At 71.5% G+C, this 13,983-nt stretch overlaps 1 protein-coding gene across 8 annotated transcripts; it reads left to right on the top strand.

The window, feature by feature from the left end:
- Positions 1-29: 29 nt before the first annotated feature.
- SCRIB (scribble planar cell polarity protein) lies at positions 30-13,889 on the top strand. 8 transcript variants are annotated; one of them, XM_059672395.1, is made up of 38 exons: positions 30-188; positions 589-744; positions 1,290-1,407; positions 1,505-1,583; positions 1,657-1,746; positions 1,827-1,883; positions 1,957-2,020; positions 2,102-2,176; positions 2,241-2,385; positions 2,624-2,742; positions 2,961-3,160; positions 3,288-3,454; positions 3,532-3,662; positions 3,748-3,879; positions 4,436-4,591; positions 5,016-5,381; positions 5,961-6,023; positions 6,414-6,503; positions 6,952-7,029; positions 7,525-7,842; positions 7,926-8,006; positions 8,082-8,336; positions 8,566-8,676; positions 8,749-9,042; positions 9,125-9,310; positions 9,547-9,654; positions 9,736-9,783; positions 11,137-11,199; positions 11,536-11,619; positions 11,758-11,865; positions 11,967-12,126; positions 12,212-12,341; positions 12,436-12,621; positions 12,721-12,863; positions 12,939-12,976; positions 13,100-13,174; positions 13,377-13,428; positions 13,511-13,889. In XM_059672395.1, the coding sequence occupies exons 1-38, from the start codon at positions 30-32 to the stop codon at positions 13,654-13,656; spliced, it is 5,031 nt and encodes a 1,676-aa protein (XP_059528378.1). In that variant the 3' UTR covers positions 13,657-13,889. The 8 variants fall into 8 exon arrangements, with proteins under 8 accessions (XP_059528378.1, XP_059528383.1, XP_059528380.1 ...); XM_059672400.1 differs by lacking the exon at positions 589-744; XM_059672397.1 differs by lacking the exon at positions 13,100-13,174.
- The last annotated feature ends 94 nt before the right edge of the window (positions 13,890-13,983 follow it).

Raw genomic sequence — 13,983 nt, 5'->3', positions numbered from 1 at the left:
CGCGCCGCGCCGCCCGCACCGCCCGCACCATGCTCAAGTGCATCCCGCTCTGGCGCTGCAACCGGCACGTGGAGTCGGTGGACAAGCGGCACTGCTCGCTGCAGGCCGTGCCCGAGGAGATCTACCGCTACAGCCGCAGCCTCGAGGAGCTGCTGCTCGACGCCAACCAGCTGCGCGAGCTGCCCAAGGTGAGCCGCGCTCGCAGGCCGGCCGGCCGGGCGGGGCGCCTGCACCGGCCCTGCTGGTTCTCACCGGCCGGAGCCCCACCCCGCCGGCCTCGCCCTCCTCGCCCCGCCGCCGGCACCAGGTGGCCGCGGTCATCAGGCGCCCGCCTGGGGGCGGGATGGTCACCGCGCCGCGCGAGCCGCCGGGAGAGCCGGAGGAGCGACCGAGGAGGCAGATGCGGGCGAAGGTGAAAGTGAGCCCGGCCGTGCGGGCGCTCACTGGCCGGCGGCGCGGGGGGTGGGGCCCGGCCCTCGGGGCTGCTTTCCTCCTCCTCCCGGCCCGGGGAGGGGCAGGCAGCCCCCAGAAGGGGCTTGTCCTGGCAGCCCTGCCCTCTGTCCACTGCCCGCTGCTGTGTCCCTTCAGGTCAGCTTGTCCTTCTCAAGGCTCCTCTGCAGCGAGGCTGGAGGAAGCGAGCGCCCCGGCACTTCCTTTGTGGAGGCCGGTGCTGAGCGGACGGGCCGGGGCTGCGGGCCACAGAGGATGTGGCTCCCGTCTGCCGCGCACCAGGGCTGCTCGCAGGTCTTGTCCAGGTGCCCACGCTCCCTGCAGCCCCTGCACGCAGCTCCACGGGCACCGCGGCACTGCCGCCTCCGCTCCTCTCCCTGGGGGCTGGCGGGCTGGAGTGCAGCGGGGAAGCCACTGGAGGGCTCACCTGCAGGGGGGGTCACTCAGGTGGCAGGTGGAGGCCCCGAGGAACACAGGGCAGGAAGCAGGGACCGGCCAGGGCTCTCGTGAGATTGGGAAGTGTGAGGCAAGGTGCGGCCGGGAGCAGGGACCACGTACCACGTCTGAGGTGACAGGAAGGGACCCGGTGTCAGCCGTGTGTGTGCGTGTGCGTGCGCGTGTGTGTGCGTGTGCGTGCGCGTGTGTGTGTGTGTGTGTGTGTGTGTGTGTGTGTTTCCGTTTCCACCTCGCTGTCCTGCTCAGACGGCCAGGTGCAGGACCTGGGCTCCTGTGTGGCCGGAGCAGGCAGAGGCCAGGGGACCTGTGACTTGGGAGCCTGCGTCTACCCTGCAGGGGCCTTTGGTCCAGAGCTGCCCCCTGACCTCACCCCCTGCCCACAGCCCTTCTTCCGGCTGCTGAACCTGCGCAAGCTGGGCCTGAGTGACAACGAGATCCAGCGTCTGCCCCCCGAGGTGGCCAACTTCATGCAGCTGGTGGAGCTGGACGTGTCGCGGAACGGTGCGGGGCCGGGTGGTGGGGTGGTGTCTGTGGGTGGCAGGAGGTCGGGGAGCTCCTGGAGGCCGTGGGCGTCTCTGGTGACCCCCTCCTGTCACAGACATCCCCGAGATCCCCGAGAGCATCAAGTTCTGCAAGGCCCTGGAGATCGCGGACTTCAGCGGGAACCCTCTGTCCCGGTGAGTGGTGGCTGTGGCGGGACGTGGGCCCCCGCCCTGGCCTGCACGTCTGAAGCCCCCGTCCTCCGCGCAGGCTCCCCGAGGGCTTCACTCAGCTGCGCAGCCTGGCCCACCTGGCTCTGAACGACGTGTCCTTGCAGGCGCTGCCCGGCGACATGGGCAAGTGAGTGCCCTTCGCTGGGGCCTTGGCTCGCCCTGCTTCCCCCCCAGTCCCTCCCTCACGCCCACCGGCCTCTCTTTCAGCCTCGCCAACCTGGTGACTCTGGAGCTCCGGGAGAACCTGCTCAAGTCCCTGCCTGCGTGAGTGGCCAGGTGCCCGCGGGGGGCAGCTCGGGCCGGACACCCGAAACGAAAGTTGCTGTTTCCCGTGCAGGTCCCTGTCTTTCCTGGTCAAGCTGGAACAGCTAGATCTGGGAGGCAACGACCTGGAAGTGCTGGTGCGGAGGGCGGGGCGCTGGGGCGGGGCGGGCGGCCAGGCTGTAGGCGAGCCTGGGTGACTCCTGCCCCTGTTCCCACAGCCTGACACCCTGGGCGCCCTGCCCAACCTGCGGGAGCTGTGGCTGGACCGGAACCAGCTGTCGGCACTGCCGCCGGTGAGTGAGGGGGAGCTGCCCCGCCCCTGGCCCAGCCGGCGCCCTGACCCTCCACCGCCCTCAGGAGCTCGGGAACCTGCGGCGCCTGGTGTGCCTGGACGTGTCGGAGAACCGGCTGGAGGCGCTGCCCACGGAGCTGGGGGGGCTGGCGCTGCTCACGGACCTGCTGCTGTCCCAGAACCTGCTGCAGCGGCTCCCAGACGGCATCGGTCAGTCCTGCTGGGCGACCGGGGAGGGGGGCTGCGAGGGGCCCCCTGAGGCGCTTGGTGCTGAGTGGGGACGATGGCCCAGAGGGTGGCCGAACCGCAGAGCGGTGGCTCGTCTCCAGGGCTGAGGCTTGGAGGATGCCGGGGGTCGGGAGAGGCAGGGCAGGGGCAGGCTGTCTCCACTGAGTGGGTGCCTGGCCCCCAACCCACTGGCCCTGTCGCCACGATGCCCCAACACCAGGTCAGCTGAAGCAGCTGTCCATCCTGAAGGTGGACCAGAACCGCCTGAGCGAGGTGACCGAGGCCATCGGGGGCTGCGAGAACCTGTCTGAGCTGATCCTCACCGAGAACCTGCTGACGGTAGGCCCGGCCCCGCGGCTGCGCCCTGCTCCGTAGGCCCCAGAGTCAGCGGGGAGCAGAGAGCAGGGGAGCCCCAGGCGGGCAGAGCAGGTGTCGGCTTGGACGGGAGGCAGTGGGAGGGGGAGAGGCCAGACCCCGTGAGCGACGGCCCCAAGGCCGTGTCTCCCTCCTCATCCCAGTGCGCTTCTGCCGACCTCTGACCCTTCCCACCCCGCCAGGCTCTGCCCCACTCCCTCGGGAAGCTGACCAAGCTGACCAACCTCAACGTGGACCGGAACCGCCTGGAGGTGCTGCCACCTGAGATCGGGGGCTGTGCAGCCCTCAGCGTCTTGTCCTTGAGGGACAACCGCCTGGCCATCCTGCCGCCCGAGCTCGCCCACACGGCCGAACTGCATGTGCTGGACGTGGCCGGGAACCGGTGAGAACCCACAGCCCTGTGCCTGAGCTGACCGTGCCCCTAGCCTGACTGTCCCCGCACCCGGGGCTGACCGTGCCCCCCCCGGCTGACCATGCCCCCCCCCGGGCTGACTGTGTGCGGCCCCCAGGCTGCAGAGTCTGCCGTTCGCGCTCACCCACCTCAACCTCAAGGCCCTGTGGCTGGCAGAGAACCAGGCGCAGCCCATGCTCCGGTTCCAGACGGAGGACGATGCCCAGACCGGCGAGAAGGTGCTCACCTGCTACCTGCTGCCCCAGCAGCCCCCGCCCGGCCTCGGTAGGTTGCTGCCCTGGGCGGAGACCCGGCGGGGGTGTGGCCGGGGGCCGGGCTGAGTGAGCCGTGCCGCTCCCCAGAGGACCCCGGGCCGCGGAGCAGCCCCTCCGAGAGCTGGAGTGACGCCCCCCTCAGCCGCGTCAGCGTCATCAAGTTCCTGGGGGCCCCCGTGAGCGACGAGGATGCTGAGGAAGCCGCCGCTGAGAAGCGGGTATGGGGGGACGTGGTCCCTGGGCCGGGGGCCTGCTCCCCACCCCCTGACCCTGCACTGCCCACCCTCACCCCTGTGCCCGCAGGGACTGCAGCGCCGGGCCACGCCCCACCCCAGCGAGCTCAAGGTGATGAAGAGGGGCGTGGAGGAGCGGCGTGGCGAAGCCTGCAGGCCTGGCCCCCGGCCGCCCTCGCCCTCGCCCTCGCCCTCGGAGGAGGTGCCTATGGGGCACAGTGTGGGAGGGCCCGCGTTCATCTTTCTGGGTGTGGGGCTCTGAGGGCCCAAGGCGGGCAGAGCTGGGGAGGGTGGGAAGTGCAGGGGTGCTGGGCGGGGTGGGGAGCAGTGCAGGTGTATGGGCAGGAGCGGGACGACCAGCCCTGTCTGCGGTGGCGCAGGGAGAGGTCTGGGTCGTGGGGTAGCACGGCCCTTTGAGTGCCCACCCAGCAGGCACAGGTGTTACCAGCTGCTGTGAAGGGCGCTGGGGCCCCGGGAGGGCTCAGGTGCTCTGGACCCCTGGGCCCCCCCTGGCCTCGACGCTGCCGCACCCGCTGGGCGCTGAGGCTGCGTCCTCCTGGGAGCTGGTTCTGTGCTGCTCTTCTGACTTTCGGGGGGACGTGAGGGCTGTGCCCGAGGCGGTGGCTCCGGGTGCCCACAGTCCCCTTTGGAGGCCGTGCAGCTTCCCTGGGGCACAGGGTGGCGGAGAGCTGAGCCCTCGGCCGAGCCGGGCGGCTCCGAGGGGCTGACCCGCGCAATCTGACCGGCGGCCTCTGCAGGAGAGGAGGTTGAGCACCGGGTCCGGCCTGAGTGAGGATGCGCCTCTGCCCACCAGCCCCGCCGCCCAGGGGGAGCCCGAGGGCCTGCCGGCCGAGGCAGAGGGCCCACGCCAGCCGGCCACCCCGGAGGAGGCCGAGGAGGAGGCCTACGAGGAGGTGAGGCCGCCTGGGAGGCCACGTGCCTGGGAGGGGACTGCTTACCCCCCCCACGCAGGTGCCTGCAGGACCATCGGGGGGCAGGGGCACACAGGAGGGCTCTCTGAGCTCTACAGGGCAGGGGGGCAGGGGTGAGGGTCTCCCCCACAGCTGCCAGGGTGCTGCCCTCCCACGGTCACCCAGGCAGATCCCTGCGGACTGTCCCCCCAGACCTTTCCCTGGTCCTGACGTGCTCCCTGCCTCCGACTCCCCGAGTCCTGCACGGGGGAGGGAGGAGCCCCCAGGCTGTGTGTGCCCCCGGCCGCGTCCCCCCCCCCTCGATCTCCACACAGGGAGCCTCCAGCCCCGTCTGCTGCCTCCTGTGCTGGGCAGCCCTGGCTCCTGGGGGCAGGGGGTGGGCTGCCCTCACGCTGGCCCCTCGCAGCCCACAGTGCGGTTCGCGGAGGACACCCTGCTGCTGCCGCCCGGGGAAGACGGCGAGAGGGAGGAGGGGCCCCTGGAGGCCCCCTGGGCCCTGCCTGGGCGGCAGCGGCTCACCCGCAAGGACACGCCCCACTACAAGAAGCAGTTCAAGGTCTCCAAGCTGCCCCAGCCCGAGGCCGTCGTGGCCCTGCTGCAGGGGATGCAGCCGGACGGCGAGGGCCCCGCGGGGCTGGGCGGCTGGCACAACGGCCCGCACACGCCCTGGGCTCCGCGGGCCGAGGACGAGGGGGCCGAGGAGGAGGCAGTGGTGGCGGAGGAGGAGGAGGAGGAGAAGGAGGAGGCTGTGGCCTCGCTGCCCTCTGTCAAGGTGCGTCTCTCCCGTTCACACCTGACCCGGCTGCCGCCGAGGCGGTGGTGTCCCTGTTTGTTGCCAAGTGGCCAGGTCTGTGCCGGCGCCGGTCTCCGCAGGCGCGGTGCCAGCCTGGCTCAGTGGAGGGACCCGCTCCCAGGGCTGGACGCCACCACCTCCGGGCTGGGCCCAGAGGCCCCTCCTGCGCCCGGCGGCCCCCCGGCTGCCCCGGCTGCTCTGCCTTCCCTGCCGCCTCGGGCTGGGCTTTCCCGCTGCCCTTCCTCTGGCCTCAGGCTCTCCTGGCCCACATGGTCCTGCCTGCTCTCTGGGGTGCCCTGTGCCCACAGCACCCCGTTTCTGACATCTCCGTCATCCCGCCCTGTGCTCGAGCATGCCGTGGTCGCTGAGGGGGCTCGAAGGTCGAACTGAGACACCCGGCCCAGCCCTCGGGGCCCAGCACGTGGGGCCCAGCACGCGGGCCGGCTGCCGGCTTGTGGGGCTTGTGGGGCTGTGGGGCTTCCTGCTGCTGCTGCGGTGGGGCCGGCAGGTGGCGGGCCGGGCGCTCACCCGCATGCCTCGCTGGTCCTGTCCTGACAGGGGGTGTCGTTTGACCAGGCCCATAACCTGCTGATAGAGCCCGCTCGCATTGAGGAGGAAGAGGTCTGTACTGCCTGCTCCGCCCGCTGCTGCGCTCGCCTCCAGGGCTGCGGGCTCACGCACCTCCTCCCGCTCCTGCCCCGCCCCCACCCAGAGGAGCCCTGCCCGCCACCCTGTCCCTGAGGGGCCCGCTGGCCTCTGGCCCCGGGGACGGGCGGGGGGTCTCGGCAGGTGCGGGCATTTCCTGCCAGCCACCCGCCTGCAGGGCCTTGGCCCTCATCACCCACCGGCGGGCATCCCTTCGGGGCTGCCCCCCAGCCCTCAGCTGCCACACTGCCCAGGAATGTCCACTTCTTCCGGCTTCTCTCGTGCCTGAACCCGTGGCAGCGGTGCCAGCGCAGAGGTCAGGGCCGCCCTTGCCCTTCCTGAACCCTGCATGTCTCTCATTTCCAGCTAACGCTGACCATCGTGCGGCAGACGGGCGGCCTGGGCATCAGCATTGCAGGTGGCAAGGGCTCCACCCCCTACAAGGGAGACGACGAGGTGAGTGCCTCTGCCACCACCCTTGGCCCTGGCCCCGGGGCACATCCTAACCCAGAGCTGGCTCTTCCAACCCGTTTACTGATTTCAGAGGGAGAGGGACACCAGTGCTGAGAGTCACGGGTAACGCTCAGCCACTGAGCCACGCCCGGCCGGGCACAGCTTGCTTTTCGATGGGCGCTGCCCTCGAACCTGCCTTCCTGCCCCAGGAGACCTGCCCTCCGGCTGCCCGCCCAGCCCCTCCCCGGGCTCTGACCGCTGATCCAGGACTGAACTCGGGCTCTGGATCTAGTCTGAGGGCACTTACCTGCTGGCGGGGCCTTGGCCTGGTTTAGGTCGATAACTTCCTGGAGGTTGACCCGTAGGTCAGGGGCGCAGTGGCTCGCGCTCAGCCTGGGGCTGCGGGGCCTCCATGGTGCCCCCCTCGGCTCAGCTCGCGCTCACCCTCCAGGGCATATTCATCTCTCGGGTGTCGGAGGAGGGCCCCGCGGCCCGGGCTGGAGTCCGAGTGGGGGACAAGCTCCTGGAGGTGAGTCGCGGCCTCGGAGGGTCCACCCCGCCCCACACAGGCCGCCCCTCGGGGTCTGGGGCTCCCAGCACCAGGCCCGGGCGAGGGGAGGCTCAGGAGGCCGAGGCAGGGCCTCGGGGGCACTGGCCGGGCGCGTGGCCCCTGAGGGTCTGGTCGGGAGTTTGGCGCCTGTCCTGGAGCCCCTGCTCGGCCCTGCCCCCGGCCCAGCAGGCGTCAGGGAGCCCGAGGGTGCTGGTCCAGGCCGGGCCGGTGCCGTCCTGGGTGGGAGTCCTAGGAGCTGGGCGACCCCGGCTCTGGGCCGGGCAACCTTGGACTCGGGACACAGGTGTGGGCGGCAGGAGGGCCTCACCGCTCCCTTCAGCCGGCACGTGTCCCGGCCCTGGGGCTGCACAGACGGGCAGGGGACCCGCCAGGCGCCTGTGACCCGTCCCCGCCCCCCGTCCGCGGAGGGCGTGAGGGCCCTGGCGTGGCCGGCTCTGACGGCTGCGTCCACAGGTGAACGGCGTGGCCCTGCACAGCGCCGAGCACCACCAGGCCGTGGAGGCGCTGCGGGGGGCGGGCACCACCGTGCAGATGCGGCTCTGGCGAGAGCGCATGGTGGAGCCTGAGAACGCCGTCACCCTCACCCCCCTGCGGCCTGAGGACGACTACAGCCCCCGGGACCGGCGGGGTGCCAGTCCGCGCCTGCCCCCGCCCGAGACCCCCGGGCCCCCCCGGCGGCGCCACGTGGCCTGCCTGGTGCGCAGCGAGAAGGGGCTGGGCTTCAGCATTGCCGGCGGGAAAGGCTCCACGCCCTACAGGGCCGGCGACACGGTGAGCGGGCGCAGGGGCAGGCACGGGGGCCAGGACCTCCACCCTGTGTTCCTGCGGCACAGCTGCCTCCCTCCCCCCCACAGGGCATCTTCATCTCCCGGATCGCCGAGGGGGGCGCTGCCCACCGGGCGGGCACTCTGCAGGTCGGCGACCGTGTCCTCTCGGTGAGTCAGGTCGTGGGCTCCCCGGTGCGCCCTCATCGTCACCCACTGGGTCTCCTAACAGCCGCTCCCTCGCAGATCAACGGGGTGGACATGACTGAGGCCAGGCACGACCACGCTGTCTCCCTGCTGACCGCCGCCTCCCCCACCATCGCCCTGCTGCTGGAGCGGGAGGCGGGGGGCCCCCTTTCTCCCAGCCCCCCGCCACACTCCCCTGTGCTCCCCGCTGCTGCCCCCACCACCGTGGTCACTGCCACCCCCGCGGGTCCTGGGCCTCTGCGGCTGGCCCCCAGCCTGCTTGCCGCTGCCCTGGAGGGGCCCTATCCCGTGGAGGTGAGACCTCACCCCCCCACACAGCACCCACGTAGCCTGCACCCCAGCAGCCAAGGCGGGAGGTGGGTGCTCAGCCCCAGGATGCCGGGCTCTGGCCGAGTGCAGCGTCCTCTCCCCGTGGGCCCCCCCGACACCTGGTGCCGCTGCCCTGGCCTTGCCCTCGGGCTGGAGGGGAGCCCCCTCAGCTGCTGACAGGCTGGCCCACCCCTCACGCCCTCGGTTTCCCCAGGAGATCTGCCTGCCGAGGGCGGGGGGCCCACTGGGGCTCAGCGTTGTTGGGGGCTCCGACCACTCCAGCCACCCGTTCGGCACCCAGGAGCCTGGCGTGTTCATCTCCAAGGTAGGAGGGCCCCGGCCCCTGCAGGGTGGGCACCGGGCCTGCGCGCTGAGCGCCCCTGCCTCCCTCTCGCAGGTGCTCCCTCGGGGCCTGGCTGCACGGAGTGGCCTTCGGGTCGGGGACCGCATCCTCGCCGTGAACGGGCAGGACGTGCGGGAGGCCACGCACCAGGAGGCCGTCAGTGCCCTGCTGCGGCCCTGCCTGGAGCTGGTCCTGCTGGTGCGGAGGGACCCGCCACCCCCGGGCCTGCGGGAGCTCTGCATCCAGAAGGCGCCCGGAGAGAAGCTGGGCATCAGCATCCGCGGGGGCGCCAAGGGCCACGCCGGGAACCCCTGCGACCCCACCGACGAGGGCATCTTCATCTCCAAGGTGAGGGCCTGCCCGCCGGGCGCTGGGGCGGGCGAGCGGCCGGGGTGGCCAGTCCTGAGGTGCAGGCCTGGTGTCCCGGCAGGTGAGCCCCGCGGGAGCTGCCGGGCGCGATGGCCGCCTGCACGTGGGGCTGCGGCTGCTGGAGGTGAACCAGCAGAGCCTGCTGGGCCTCACGCACGCCGAGGCCGTGCAGCTGCTGCGCAGCGCGGGCGACACCCTCACCGTGCTCGTCTGCGATGGCTTCGACACCAGCGCCGCCCCCGCCGAGGTCAGTGCCGGCACCTGCGGGTGAGGAGCTGCCCGGGGCCAGGGGGAGCTGTGGGCACGACCAGCGCCGGGCCACGGTCTGGGCCACCTGCTCCTGGCGTGTGGGGGCTTCTAGAGCCGCTGCGGGTCCCTCAGAGGCAGAGCCTCCCGTGTCACCACGGATGTGGCCGTGTCCTGGGGCCAGCAGTGCTGCCCGTCACCCAGGGATGGCCCCACACGCGTGTCCTCGCCCCCTAGGTGTCCCCGGGCGTCATTGCCAACCCTTTTGCTGGCATCGGCCGCCGGAACAGCCTGGAGAGCGTCTCCTCCATCGACCGGGAGCTGAGCCCTGAAGGCCCCACCAAGGTCAGCGCCGCCTGGGGCCGGCAGCCCAGGGCCGGGGAGCCCGAGGCCGCAGGTCCTGACGGCCGTCTGCTCTGCTCCCAGGAGAAGGAGCTGCCTGGACAGACGCCGCAGTGGGGGCCGGAGGCCACGGTGAGTGCTGGGCCGTTGCCGCCTGCGCACGGGCCCAGCTCTGAGCTCCGGCAGCGGGTCCTCCCTGAGAGGGACACAGCCCAGGGGAGCGGGCAGCGTGTCCCAGACCCCGCTCCACGGTCCTCAAAGCTGCCGCCCGCGCTCCGTCCCAGACACGGCCCCTCCTTAGCACTGTCCGCTCGCTCTCAGGGCTGCAGCCAGAGAGCCTGAAGCTGGCCGGCCACGCCCCGACGGCGGGCCCAGCGCTGGCGTGTGCACAGGGTCAGTGTCTCCCGTGAAACCTGTGCTGTGGCCACTGCCCATCTGCGTGTTGGTCCCGTCCCTGCCTTCACTTCCTCCCTTCACTTGAGACCCCGAAGGGCAGAGCTGGGTGGGACCGCGGGAGGCCCTCGCCGGAGCGGGTGGGGCCAGGGGAACCCGGGTCGGGGCCGCCGGCTGGAGCTCCGCCGCCCGGCCTGGCACGGTCCAGTCCCCCGTCACTGAGCCAAGCCGTGTGGCTGTGACTCCTTGGACCTGGGGACGGAGGTGGGGCGCCTGCAAAGGCCCTGGGCAGGGCAGAGGCCCCTGGGGGCCACCGGAGCGCTCGGTCCTGGTGGGATCGGCACAAGCTGCCACATGGAGGACAGGCTGGAGCAGCTGCCAGGAGCCGTGGAGGCCGGGCTGGGGGAGGCTGAGCCGACAGCTGGGCGGGGGCGGGCGGGGGCGCTGGGCAGGATGGGCAGCCGGTCGGGCTCCTCCCCAAGAGCATAAATAGCCCCGAGGCCGTGTCCGGCCAGCGCCACTGGGGCCCCGGAGGACCGTGAGTGGTGGCGGGTGGCACCGGGGGCAGGGAGACGGGCTGAGGGAGCGTCGCCTGGTGCCAGCCCTCGGCCAGGAACAGCCTGAAGCAGGAGGCCCCAGGGCAGGTGGGGCCGTGTCCTCCGACCGCAGGGCACTCTGTGGGCCGGCTGGGGTGGGCCTCCTGCCGCCAGTGCCTTTGAGACCCCGGGAGGGCAGCTGTGGGGCAGCACACGGCCCCGCCCCAGCCCTACTCTGTTCTGTTTCCTCTCGGTCTGTCCGTCCCCATCTCTCGTGAAGCTCCCGGCCACGCACTGCCACAGACACCTGGGGGGCGGCGGGCAGAGCAGAGGCCAAGCCCTCTGTTCCCAGCATCATGGGGGGGGGGGGCCTGGGGGAGAAGCCTTGGCGCTGGCCACACAGTCCAGGCCCATCTGGGGGCCCCCTTGGGCTGTGATTGGGTCAGGGAGCTGAGGACCAGCCTCTGCACCAGGCAGGCACCCCACTCCCCAACTCCTGTGGGCCCCCCACCCCGCCTGACCCTCCCCCCACTCACCCGGCTCCTGGCTCCTCCAGGTACCAACTGGGGCAGCTGGAGGGAAGATGGCGGACACTCCTCGCTCCCTCGGCCTCCAGCAGGTGAGTGTCCTGCGCCTTGGCCTCCAGGAAGTGGGGCAGGGGGCAGCACCTACCAGGTGCACCTGTCGCTCTGGGAGGGCACAGCCCACGCACCTTCTTGGCCAGACCCAACTGGCAGTGGAGCAGGGAGCTCCTGGGGCCTTGGGGCTGGTGGTCATGGCCTCCTCCCTGCACCTGGGCCCACCTGGCCCTGCCTCCCTCCCCGCTCCTGGTGCTGCTGCACATGGACCTGAGCACCGGCCTGCTCCCACCGTGGCTCCATCTCTCTCTTTCCCCTCCACCCCCCATCCCTGACCTGAACCCCTGGTTCCTCCCTCTGGACCCTGCCCTTTGCAGACAAAACCCGGGGTGATCCAGCCACTGGCTCAGGCCTGGCCAAGGGGCTCCCCGGCCCCCAGGGACAGAGGCAATTCCTGCTCTGTGAGTGCCCTGACCCACGGGCCGGGGGTGGAAGTCGGAGCTCAGAGTGAGCAGCGTGGGCGGCCGGGTGGGCGGTGGGGTGGGCGGGGGCTGGAGCCCAGGCAGCTGTCCCAGCAGCTCAGGAGAGTCTTCCCCCAGCCCCCCTCTCCACCCTCCCCGGACGAGCTGCCCTCCGATGTGAAGCGAGCCTACCGGACCTTCGCTGCTGTGCCGGGCCCGCACCCTCCCCAGGACCCAACTGCCCAAGTACGTGTGGTGCCGGCCTCCCGCCCCAGCCCCAGCCAGGCCCGCCTATGGGGTGGGTGGGGTGCAAACTGAGGAAGCCTGGCTCAGACCCCTCTCTGCAGCCCTGCACGCCCGGCCCCACCGCCTCCCCGGAGCAGCTGTCCTTCCGAGAGCGGCAGAAGTATTTTGAGTTGGAGGTGCGGGTGCCCCAAGCCGAGGGCCCCCCCAAGCGCGTGTCCCTGGTGGGAGCCGACGACCTGCGGAAGATGCAGGAGGAAGAAGGTGAGCTGGGAGCTAGCGGCGTCGGGTGGTGCAGGGGCTGGGCGCCCCCCCCTCTGATCCGCGTCACCCCCTCCCCCCCCCCCAGCCCGGAAGCTGCAGCAGAAGAGAGCGCAGATGCTGCGGGCGGCGGCCGATGCGGAGCTGGCGGACGGGGAGGCCCCGGACAGCGAGGAGCCAGAGGACGAGCCTCCCTGGGCTGGCGCCCCTGCTGCAGGGTGAGGCCTGGAGGGGCCAGTGCCTACTGTCCCCGCCCCCCCTCCCGGCGCCAGCGCCCGCCCACCTGGCCCTCTGTCCTTTCCCCCGGCCCAGGCTGGTCCCCGCGTCCCCGTCCCCCCTGGGAAGCAGCGCTCCGGTGCGAACGGCCAAGGCTGAACGGCGCCATCAGGAGCGGCTGCGTGTGCAGAGCCCGGAGCTGCCGGTGCCCGAGCGGGCCCTGTCCCCCGCCGAGCGCCGTGCGCTGGAGGCTGAGAAGCGAGCGCTGTGGAGGGCGGCCAGGTGAGGCCCTGCCCCTGCTGCCCCGCCCACCGGTCCCGCCGCGGCCCCGCCCACCGGTCCCACCGCAGTCCCGCCCACCCGCCTCCCGCGCCTTCGCAGGATGAAGTCCCTGGAGCAGGACGCCCTCCGCGCACAGATGGTTCTCAGCAAGTCCCAGGACGGCCGGAGCAAGCGGGGGCCCCTGGAGCGGCTGGCCGAGGCCCCTTCGCCCGCGCCCACCCCATCACCAACCCCCCTGGAAGGTCCGTGTGCCCGAGGGGAGTCAGGCTTGGCCTGCAGTGCGGACCTCTCCCAACACCCGTTTCTTGTCCCCCCAGACCTCGGCCCCCTGACCAGCACCTCCCCGGGACGTCTGGTGAGGACCAGCTGCCTCCCCTTCCCCGCCCCCGTCCCTGCAGCGAGGGCGGGGTCCAGGCTGCACCCCCACCCTCTTCTCAGCTCTCTGCCTCTGCCTCTCCCCTCATGCTGTCCTCTCAAGGCCTTGTCCGGGAGGAAGTTCGAGTACAGGGTGTTCGCCGCCCTGCCTTCTTCCAGGCCTGTCTATGACATGCAGGTACCAGGCGCCTGGCCCCTGTGGACAGGCCGTAGCTGCTGCCACCTCCGCCTGGGCCTCCCCCGCCCTGTCCTGCCTCCAGCACCTTCCCTGTCTCTCTGGGGCCAGACCTGTTCCTTGGGTGTGGGGCCTCCCCACCCAGGCTCCTTGGGTGGTTTCAGGACGGTCTGGCAGAGCCTGACACAGCCCTTTCTCCACACAGTCCCCAGATTTTGCAGAGGAACTGAGGTCCCTGGAGCCATCTCCCAGCCCTGGTGAGTTGCCAGGCCCAGTGGGGGTGGGGGTGCTCGGGCCCCTGGCCCCTCCCTTACTCCCTCCCCTGTCTCTGCCCACCAGGCCTGCAGGAGGAGGATGGAGAGGTGGCCTTGGTGCTTCTGGGCAGGCCCTCACCGGACGCCGTGGGCCCGGAGGACATGGCCCTGTGCAGCAGCCGCCGCCCCCTGCGACCAGGGCGCCGAGGCCTGGGCCCAGTGCCCTCCTAGAGGGGTGGGTCCCTTCCCCGGACTTGGGGTGGGGGCCCTGCCAGCACCAACACCACCCTTGCCCCAAGTCTTTTAACCTGGGTGTTAGCATTTTAGAGACCCCTCAGGAGTTCTGGCCTCCGACTAACAGCTCCCTCCCCAGCCAGGACCTCTTGGCAAGACTGTAACTAGTGATGTTTGTACAACCAAAGACTCTATTTTGTGGTTTAAGGAAAATAAAATTGACTACTTTTACCTTCTGGCTGCCTGTCTACACACCCACACCCACCCCTTCTGCCCTCCAAGGCTGGGGCCCCTGGGGCGGGTCCCCGAGCTCCCGTCTCCCCC

The sequence above is a fragment of the Myotis daubentonii genome, chromosome 17, assembly GCF_963259705.1.
Source record: "Myotis daubentonii chromosome 17, mMyoDau2.1, whole genome shotgun sequence".
Taxonomy (NCBI): Eukaryota; Metazoa; Chordata; class Mammalia; order Chiroptera; family Vespertilionidae; genus Myotis; species Myotis daubentonii.
The sequence above is the reverse complement of the archived record's forward strand: the minus strand, read 5'-3'. Positions and strand labels throughout refer to the sequence as shown.